The following is an 11,290-nucleotide window of genomic DNA, read 5'->3' on the forward strand; positions in this document are numbered from 1 at the left end:
AAGACCCCCTGAACTATTTAAAACAAAAATTATGACACCCCTAAAAAGCCACAACCACATTTATGTTGAGTGGTGAGATACACGCGTTTTGACATGTGTATAATGTATTTAATTTTTTTTATCAATTTTTTTTTTTAATTTCCTTCTACAATTATTACTCCATTCTTTTATTCTTCTTTTTTTTTTTTCCTTTCTCTTCATCGTCTTTTCTTCAATCTCAAAAATCAAAATAAAAATACTCATTAAATTTTCTTTCCTTTCTCTTTCTATCATTTTCCCCAAATCAAATAATGCTTTGAGAAATAGTTTAGAGATACCTACCATTCGTTTTATTTTCATTGCATTTAATTTTTTAATTTCACTCCAAATTTGGTAAAAGGGGGTGGGAGTGGGGGTGGGGTTGGCGGTGATGGTGATGGCTAATGGGGTGATGTTGACGGGTTAGATAAAATTCATAATTCATAATTTGGCAATGGCGGTGGCGGCAAAAATATAATTTTTGCTTCTTTAATTGTAAATTGAGCTTCTACAAGTTTCTAGATAAAAAATTAGCCTTAGTGCTAAAGCCATGACAAAAACTAGTGCATAAGCCATTCTTGATTCGTGGGGTTTCAAATTTTTTCTCAAAAATAAAAGGAAAGAAACTAGTGTTGAAGAACTATTTGGGAAGAAGGCGAAAAGGGAGATGAATCTAAGGAAATTTTTTTTAATTTACATGTAAATAAGTCTTCTAATTGGTGAATTTCAAATTATGGTGGGTGGTGGTGGAGAGATTTTGGATATGGTGAAAGGAAGAAGAAAGAAATTAATAAACATATATATATATATATATATATATTAACACATTCACTTACCATTTCAGCTTTTAGGGATGTTATAATTTCAGTTTTAAATAGTTCAGGGGAGTCAGGGGACCCCCACAAAGTATAGGTGTGTAGTTAAAATTTGGGATAAAGATTGAGGGAGGGGGGCTTTTGACTATTTTCTATGTACATAATGAGGTAATGTGTATTATGTTAAATATACATAACTATGTTATGTATATATATTAAATCGTTATGTAGTGTAGCAAATTTTTTTAGTTAGTTTATTTTTCAAAATATTCATATACACTATCTGTTATGTAATGTATGAAAGTTAATTTGTTTTATATATGTACTAATATTTTATATTTTTTTATTTTGAATTTAGTTGTTGTATTTTATTCACTTTGTATTATCTTATTATTTTGTATTTCATGCTATCTTCAAATGTTAGATTGTTTGAATTTTTTTTTAGGTCAAGTCTTCCTCGAATTATATTTACTCAATTTATGAATCTGAAAAAAGATACATCATCAACCTTAAAAGTGAATCATGTAATTATGGGAGGTTTCAAATAGATCAAATACCTTGTCCTCACTCTATTACCATCTTGAAGGCTAAACACGTAAAAGAATTTGGGTCATACTGCTTAAATTACTATAAGCCAAACACTTAGATGAAGACTTATGAACTTTCAATTATTCCAATGCCAGATAATAAGAATTGGAATGTTCTTAAAAGTGCAGAAGAGGAAGAAGTGTTGCCACCGATATATAAAAGATAAACAGGAAGACCTAAGAAAGGAAGAAAAAAGAAATCAAGTGAAACGTTGTCATCAAGCATAAATTATTGTGAACAATGCAGACATGAGAGTCACCATAGGCGTTCCTTTTTAAAAAAATGAAAGAAAAATGACTTATAATCTCCTCTACTTATGATGACTAATCACTCGTTTATCATTTTCTACTTTTATGTAATGTGTTTTGAATAATTTAAGTTGGTTGTTTCATTTACAAACTTAATTATCATGATGACATATAATTATGTGTATGTTATGTATATTTTTGTAATTAATACTTGTTTTTGATGTTGTTAAATGTTTATGGAGTATCAAACTCATGTAACTGTACAATTATGTTAATCATAACAAATTATAAATAAATATGTATTTGAAAAAAAGTGACTTTAACTAATAATTTTTTTTATGTAATTGGTTATATTGTGTTTGAAAGTAACATGTTATCGATTTAACTACTGTAACTGGTGTTTGTATATATATATATATATATATGTTATGTATTTGGACCACTTAGATATCTAAATATGTACATATCTGTTATGTGTATTAACTGTCATATGCAAAAAAAATTATAGATATATACTATTATATGCTTTTCGCCGACTTAATATACATACATAAGTACTAATTTTTTTTTGTATATTACATGTTTTGTGATATACATAACAATGTTAGATACATAGCTATTAAACATGTTAGATACGTAGTTATAATATATGTTAGTTACGTAGGCAGTTTGCATATATGTATATTGTATGTATATACAAAGCTATGTTATATATATGTTGGATACATAAAAATGTTGAATATGCAAATCTACAATACAATATGTGTATTAACTGTCATTTACAAAGTTTTGTATACATTTATACTGTTATGTGCATTTGAACTGTTGTGCATTTAAAATACATATGCACTATTTATTATATATATGTTGAATACATAAATTTTTTTATTATACAATCTAAATTACATTAGTAAGTATATGAAATACATATACATGTGCAGCACATAAATTAACCTTGGTCTTGGGGGATCATCGTTATCACTAACATAGAGCTTTTGTGTCTTGCGCAAACCGTAATTTTGAAAGAATGACGCGTTTCTCATTCGATGTGATTCTGCATCAAAATCAAATCGGTCATCCTCAGCCATCAAGAAATCTGCTCTGCTAATAGTGGCATCACGTATTTGTGAATATAAAAAGGTATGAATGAAATATAAAATAAACATGTGGAAAGCATCTATAATGTTATCAAAGTTTTTCATCTTAAAGCGCTGGACAAACATTCATTTTTATCAAATTTTTCGCATTTAAAAAGTACTTGTCAATCAAAACGGACTTGAATGATTCAGAATACAAGTAGTCCTCTATGTTACAGATACATCTAAGACTGGTTTTGAGAGCAAACTCAAAAATAGAAAACTTGAGAATAGTCTCCTTCACATAAACATGCATTTCATCGAGGTTATCTTGCTCTATCTCAAGCATGAGCAAAAATTTTAAAATTTGTCGCTGAAAATTGCAATTAGGCATGTCGAGAAACTTTTTGAAAATTAATTGTCGCCCAAATAATTTTTGATACCTTCTCCAAAATCACAATTGCATGAAAAACAGAAATGCAATGAATGCGCAAGGACTTGTTTTATCATGTATTTGAATGCGCAAGGACTTGTTTTATCCTGTATTTCAAATCCTGAAAAAGAAAATTTAAAAAGCATTATAATGTTCAGGTGGTTGACAGTATGTATATAGCTTGAACTAAACCAAATAAAATCTACAGAAACATACAAAAAACCATAAAAAAGTTTATGAGGTATATGTTGACTATACATATCAGTATAACACATATACATAAATTACTTATGTATATTACATTCTTATATGTATATGAACTAAACATATTAGTTTAGTTATGTTTAGTTCATATACATAACATTATTTATGTGTATGTTTATCATATACATAAATAATGTTATGTATATAAACTGTCAACTATACTAAACCATCATATTTCTGGAAAAAAAAAACACAAATGCTGCACAAACTGTCATATTCAAAAATAAAAAATCAAATAGCCTCACAATACTAATAATGTTCATGTGGTTGACTATATGAATATAACTTGAACCAAGACCAATAAAATCCTACAAAAACATAATAAAATACCATAAAAATTTTATGAGATGTATATATACATAAATTACTTATGTATATTACATTCTGATATGTATATGAACTAAACATATCAATTTAGTTCATATACATAACATTATTTATGTATATATTTATCATACTCATAAATAATATTATGTATATGAACTGTCAACTGCTAATAAACCATCACATTCCAGAAAAACAAAACACATATGCTGCACAACTAACAATAATATTCAAAAAATAAAAATCAAATAACCTTACATTACTTGCAAAAACACAAATTCCATTACAAAAAAATAACCATATTCAAATCGAAAAAAAAAAATTGATAGGCATGGCCGTGCAGTATCATTTTTTTTAATCTTTTTTTAGGATTCTCCGATTTAATTTTTTGAACTTCGATCAGCAGCTTTCCCGAGCTTCTTCATCTAATGGAGTCGTTACGATTTTTTGATCTGTTTTCAACAAAATTTGGATCCTCGTAATCAAATTTTTCGGGAACGAATCCAATAATCCGATTTGTTGGTTGACAATGGTCTAACTGAGTTAACCTTAAATTAAAAGATGGAGTATCATCCATTTACTAAGTAATAATCAGTAAATGAAGTACATGCAAGAACTTATTCTATAGAATTTTCAATTTTGGTAAAATAGAAAAAAAAAATCTTATTCAAAGTAGGGGAAAAAAAGATTAAACTTATTCTATTGAATGAACAACATGTAATAAATTGTTCAGTCAGAATCTAAAATATTTTGGTAAAATCGTAAAAAAAAACTAACCCGATTTGTTGTAAATGACGTTTTTTGTTAGAACTGAATGTCACTGAGAAAGAGAGTAAATCAAACATGGTAATTAATTCAAAAATGGTAACCGCTACTTTATGGATTCTTGATTTTAGGCTTCTTCCATGGATAACAAACCATTAACAATTTGGTAAAGTTATGTAAATGTACTTTTGGAGAGTGAAATTGAAAAAGTGAAATTTTTGTAATATATTTTGAGAGTTGAGATTTTGGATAATAAGTGAAACTTAAGTTATGGCTTTGTGTAATTTTTAGTTTAATAATTTTAATTCAGTCCAATCCATCCATTTAACACCCCTAATAGGAAAGTACAAGAGGCAATGCATTTACGTGAGAAATATTGCCCGGAAAGAGGCAAGAATAACAAATGATCAGAACATAGATGTGAGCTTATAAAGAAACGGGGTGCTGAATTGGAGTAACTCTACTGTCCATGTCTTACATAGTTCATCTACTTTGTAGATTTGCTTAAAATATGTTTCGCCTCTTAAATTACCTTTAGTTAATCTTATGCTTTTATTGAAGGAAAAAGACTCAAATATGCATTGAACTATCAGAAATGACTCATTTATGCCATTCGTTAAAAGTTGGGCTCATTTATGCCATCGCCGTTACAAAATTGGTTCATCCATGCCATTACTTTTTAACAGTCGGTTTTTAAAAACAGTCTTACCACGTGGCAACTTATTAGAGGGTCACGTCATTTTTTATTTTATTTTTTAATTTTTATTTTTTTAAAAAATAATTTTCTTTTTTTATTTTTTTTGATCCATTAAAAAGAATCCACCTAAATTTTTGATCTATTAAAAATTAATTTGATCTATACTTTTAAAATTTGATTAATTTTTCATCATCAAACAAATATTTAAAGATTTTTTTTTTTTAAATCTACTACTAAAATTTATAACCAAACGCTATTCTAATTAAGCATATAGTATGTCTTAGCATACATGAAATATTTTGTCAGCCGAATGTAAGTAACTTTTTAGTTTTTTAGTTTTTTTTATTAAGCATAGAATGACACCATCAGCATCAGGAGCGTCTCAAGCAAATTTATGGCCTAAGGCAAAAATCAAACGGAGGCCTTGCGTTTTATTTTTTTATATAATTTTTTTTCTTTTTTCTATAAATAGTATTTAATATATTTCTTAAAATTTATAATTTATTATTACTAAACAAAAATAGGCCCCTCAAATTTTGGGGTCTTAGGCGTCCGCCTTTTCTCCTAAAGGGTTGAGCCGCCCCTAATCAGCATTCAACATTTGTACGTAACACTTTATGCATCATCATTTATCATTGTAAAAATAGGAAGTCGACAACATGACGACATATATAGTATACGTAGAGTTGGCAAAATGAGAAGCTAACTATTAGTAATATAATAATAATATTTGATGTTTATATATCCCTTCAGTTTCAACTGAAAAATGACAAAAGTTTTAGTTAACGTGAATCTTTTTTTAAAAATAAATAAAGTGATAAAAAACGTAGAGTGTATACTCTCTCCGTTCCCTTTTAGTTACTCGCCCGCCAATTAAAATAACTATTTTATTATAATATATTTATTAAATGATGTTTACTATTGTATTTGAAATTAATTTGAAGAAAAAAATAATTAATATAAAAGGTAAAATATGAAAACAATCTTAATATGTCAAAAATGAAAAAAAAGAAACGAATCGAACGAGAATGTTTTAAGAATATATTCATGAAAAATTAATCACATTTTAAAAGTATAGATCAAACTAATTTTCAATGGATCAAAAAGTTGTGTGGATTCATTTTAATGGATAAAAAAAAATTATTTTTTAAAAAAAAAAATTAAAAATGACGTGGCCATCTAATAAGCTGCCACGTGGCAAGACTATTTTTAAAAATCGGTTGTTAAAAAGTAATGGCATGGATGAGCCGGTTTTGTAACGACGATGACATAAATGAACCTAACTTTTAACGGATAACATAAATGAGTCATTTCTGATAATTCAGTGGCATATTTGAGTTTTTTCCTTTATTGAACTGTCTATGGATTTCCCCGGGGTGGGAAGGAATAGGAAAGAAGAATGTGAAACTGGAAAAGCTAAATATGGATTTATACTCCAGCAATTTCGATGAGATTCCTATTACAAACATAGTTTTACATGAATGATTAATTTGTACGAAATTGAAGAACTTAAGAAACTTAATACTCTAAAAATTCCTTCTTAGTAGCTGTACAGGAACTCAACACCCAACTATATGAAATTAAAGTTGAAAACTGTAGGTTGGTAGTGGTGCTTGATAAGCTGCTATAATGAAAATGGCTTGGTGTACACATCAAATGGCTCAGTTGCTGTCAACTGTGGCTCCTGCAACAAAAGATGAAAACAACAATTTTGACATCAAAAATACTGATTCCATATATAGACACTTATGTTTCAATGTCTATGAATGGACTGATACCGAAGAGAAGAAAGAGGGATATTTTTTATTAAAAAAAAATTAGAAGAAACTTTTTTGGGTAAAAGCTATCCAGTCATGCGATTCTATGCGCCATTAGCAATTGGTTACAAATGAACCTATTCCATATCCAGTCCTAACATTCATCTTAAATTTTTTTTTTAACCTAAAACGCTATCTATTTCTAGCATGATCAAACATTTAAATTAAACAAACACATTCTTTTAGCATAAGGTACCTGTCTCATTCCAATGCCAACACTTCCTCCCGTAACCAGCATTGTCAGAAGAGACGTCACAATGCCACCCCCTAGATCATTATCAGAACTGCGAATGGAAGATCTCATTGCATTTAGAATACCTCCATACGTGGTTCCTTGTCCGTGCTCAATTGCTTGGATGAAGGAAAAGGTCATCGCACCAGTTGAAGTGACCTTGGACAAACTCTGCCATCAATTAGAACATTCATTTAATTGGCTTAGTTAGATTGTTTAATCGTATACATTTCGATATCCCGAATTCAAAATTTAAGAGGAAAGAATTTTACATCCGTATCAGCAGAAGTTTGATCATCATCACAACCACTGAAGGATATGACCTCTCCCCCACTTGTTCCTTTCCATGCTCCTGATTGAGGACGATGGTCTTCCCATACATATCGTCCAGTCCTGTAACCAACGGGCATCAAATATGAGATAACAGTTATGGAAGTATTTCTGGAAAGGTATTGGACTGAGAGCGTGGTCTATTATACCTAGTTCTAAAGCAACACCTACTAGAGAATACTTAATCTCTTCTCGTCCTCAAACTAGCCTATTAGACAATCTAGCATTATGCAGAAAAAGAACTAGTGCTACAGACCTGTCCATCCTACAAAGAAACGGTAGATCAAGCATAGTACCACTGTGACAAGCATCAATAATAGCATGAAGCTTAGCCCCACGGGGAAGAGGCCTAACAAGTGTTGCATTAATTTCATCATCAACGATCATTCCTTGGGTTTCAAAATCCAAGGGGCAAAGTGTTTCATCGAACCCATCAACTTCATCTCCAGTGTAATTCCTCTGTTGTGAACCATGACCAGAATAATGAAACACCAGAGAATCCCCTGCCTGACAACCTTGCACAAGCCAGTACATTGCCATTCTTATATTATGTTTTGTTGGAATTCTGTATGGATCTCTCTCTTCGTCTGAAAGTATATTTCCACAGGGAAATGGAGATTTCAGAGTTAGAATTAGTTAATAGTGAGTTTATCTATATTATATAACATGAGAACATGCGATGGTATATAACTAAAACAGAAAACTTATTGACCTAGATCCTTAGTCCCCATCACATCTCCTCGCAAAAGATAACACAGAATCAAACTGAAAGGGGAAAATGCCATAGCCTTTACGAATTATTCCCAAGACACCAAATATGAGAGCATAAAGCGACAGACACATAAAAGAATGCATGATGTATTCAAGATTTTAACTCATGGCAAGATAGGACTTAGCAGACTTCTACCTCAAGGTTGTTCTTTATATACCAGACAACTTCAGTTTTACCGTTTTGGGGAAATCCAGTACAATGTTTTCAGATGGTGAAGTCATGATCCTAAGTAGAAATGCAATAAGCTTATGTTATCATTAATGATGGAGTTCGCATAGCAGTTAAGTATATAGACCAGCATTGTCATCTCACTTCAATATTACATCAGCACACTCTTTTGGAGAAAGCTGTGATTGTCACATAAAGGTGTGAAGAAGAAAATAAAAGGCATATTGAGTATACCTTTTACGAAAATATTTTGTTAGATGTTATTCCTCTGTCTCCTCATGTTATTCCTTCTGTCTCTTATGTAATACAATTTGCTTAATCACAATTTTAGAAATTAGATTGACTTATCTGATTAAATTGTAGCTAAAAGTTGCTCCTAGGTGATAAAGAAAATGCCACATTATTGTTTAAATACAATTTGTTAAAATACATTTGAATTCTTGAAACTAGTTGTAACTACATACTTTTTTTTCTTCATGAGTTGCTACATAAATTGGGGCGGGGGAATAAATAGGACAAACATTTGAAAATTCTAAAGTTTCCTACACATAAACACAAGATCAGGACCAATTATCACTCTAAGCAACAACTAGACAAAAGAGTGGAACAACAGATTCCAGCAGTTGCACTTGCTATCAATAACCATGAGAAATAAGATAATAGACATTAGTGAACAACATAATCTCTATCATATTTAGCTTAAACTGAATAAATGCCAACCTGATTTGTTTAGAAAGAGCACAGTGGTAATATTTGTCTACAAAAGTAGTAGTAAGAGATTTGATAACCCAAAGAACCAAACTAATGCGAAAATTGATAATTAATCATATTAAAAAATCATGTGAGGAGAACCAATTTTTTTGCCATGTGACCAGGAGGTCATGGGTTCAAGCCTTAGAAACAGCCTCCGACAAAATGCAAGGTAAAGCTATGTATAATACACCCTTGTGGTGGATCCTTTCTTGACCTTGCGCATAGTGGAGCTTTAGTGAATCGGACTGCCATTTTTACGTGGGAAGGAGCAAGAGAAAATGTTACACATAAAGTGGTCTATTTTTATTTTTTGTGTAAATAAAGAATTGAAAATTACTTTTCCATTTGTCAGGTCTGAACACTTGGTCTTACTTATGTGAAGATCCAAAGTTTCATAAAGGAGAAAAACAAAGGACGAGGAAATACTTGAACAATATTAGTTGGTTTTGACATTTTTGTAAAACATTGCAGTGACCCGAATATTGCATAGAGAACCTAACATGTTTGTTTGGACTCAATATTCTGAGTTCCTACAATAACTTGGTCTCTTGTCTGACACTAAATACTATACTAAAAAACCAACACAACATTTAGCAGAATGTAGTAAAAAGGTAAATTTTCATGCTTTAATTTTTCTTTCAATTGCTTGACCCCTTCCCCCTGATCTACAAAATATTGGTTATTCTGTTTTCAAAATTCAACCAGCAGTTGAAAATTTTCGAATTCCTCTAATTGCTAGAGGTCATGAAGTGATAAATGTAATTCCATTGGAAAAATGGGCACAATGCATTAGAAAACAATTGAAAGTTACCTCAGAACAAGTCAAAGTCAAGATACGATAAGTTCAAAGATGGGAAAAAGGGAGCGTATTGTATTCAAAGGGATGAACGAGAGTTATACCAGTAAGCATGAGAATGGAGTCTTGAGGAAACTTGAATCGATTGGTGAGCAAGAACCTCATACATTTGGCATCATTGATGCATCCCTTGAGTTCATTCTTGGTGTTCTTATACGAAATACCAACAATCACAGCTCTCTTTCGCGCGCCCTGTGACAAGGAATTTTGACCTGAAGTTAAGTGGTAATTATAAGGAGACGGGGGAGGAGCTAGAGGATAGTAGTGGTTATTGTAGGCAGAAGCTGGTGTTGGTGGTGGTGGCGGGGCAGGGGCTGTAGGATAGTAGGCGGAAGGACGTGGTGGTGGTAGTGGTGCTGGATTAGTGCGAGGGTCAGCGATAAGAGTTACGGCTCGGCAGATGGCGCAGCGTATGGACTTTGCACCTGGTGGAAGTTGTAAGGGTGTGTGGCAGTTGGAACAGTTGACAAGCATCATCTTTTTTTTTTCCTCAATTAATTAACAGTGGAACTTCGATTAAGATAATTGAATATGGTGATCACTTTTATGTATTAGTGGATTGATGGGTGACAGCAAAGAGTGAATTTATTTATTTATAGATAAAATAAAATGAAAAAAAAGAAATGGAAGTTGGTAGGAATGAGAATGGAGGAGGAGACGAAGGCTCGTAGGTTGACTTTCATGCATGTCTACCCTATTATTATAAATTTTGATTATTTAAAAAATATAGGCAATTTTTCAAATATAATGCCCAACTAAATAAGTTTATAACTGCAATCTACGATCTATATCTATATCTATAATATATTAAAAATGTAAAGACTTTGAATTTAACTTTTTGTCTTTTATTAAAATATTTTTTTTAGACAAAATTATCTTTTCACTATTTTCTTTAATTATTATTTAATTATTTTTATTATATTAACTAGACTACTAAAATATATGAGACTCTTAAAATATATGAAAGGATAATCAATTAATATTTTTTCTTGTGCTGATCAATTAGAAGTCCAAAGACTTTTCTTTAGATAAAATTGTCTTTTCACTATTTTTTTTAATTATTATTAAATTATTTTTATTATATTAACTAGACTGCTAAAATATATAGGACTCCTAAAATAAATGGAAGGAGAA

General features: G+C 30.6%; 1 protein-coding gene across 1 annotated transcript; it reads right to left on the bottom strand.

Moving 5' to 3' along the window:
• Window positions 1-6,630: 6,630 nt before the first annotated feature.
• On the bottom strand, window positions 6,631-10,783 carry LOC107873093 (metacaspase-1). Its single transcript, XM_016719819.2, has 5 exons — window positions 10,201-10,783; window positions 7,864-8,194; window positions 7,550-7,670; window positions 7,242-7,448; window positions 6,631-6,912 (listed from the first exon to the last, which is right to left on the bottom strand). Exons 1-5 carry the CDS (start codon window positions 10,631-10,633, stop codon window positions 6,853-6,855), a joined length of 1,152 nt encoding a protein of 383 aa, XP_016575305.2. The 5' UTR covers window positions 10,634-10,783; the 3' UTR covers window positions 6,631-6,852.
• Between the last annotated feature and the right edge of the window lie 507 nt (window positions 10,784-11,290).

Source organism: Capsicum annuum, chromosome 3 (assembly GCF_002878395.1).
Source record: "Capsicum annuum cultivar UCD-10X-F1 chromosome 3, UCD10Xv1.1, whole genome shotgun sequence".
NCBI lineage: Eukaryota > Viridiplantae > Streptophyta > Magnoliopsida > Solanales > Solanaceae > Capsicum > Capsicum annuum.

Bases quoted from the DNA above. Each gene is read 5' to 3' on its own strand.
- LOC107873093 (XM_016719819.2), bottom strand. From the start codon at position 10,633: ATGATGCTTGTCAACTGTTCCAACTGCCACACACCCTTACAACTTCCA. The intron at 7,449-7,549 runs GTAAAATTCTTT...AATTGATGGCAG, and splicing joins AAACTTCTGCTGATACGGAT to AGTTTGTCCAAGGTCACTTC. The intron at 6,913-7,241 runs GTACCTTATGCT...CTTTTGTTGCAG, and splicing joins TTGGCATTGGAATGAGACAG to GAGCCACAGTTGACAGCAAC.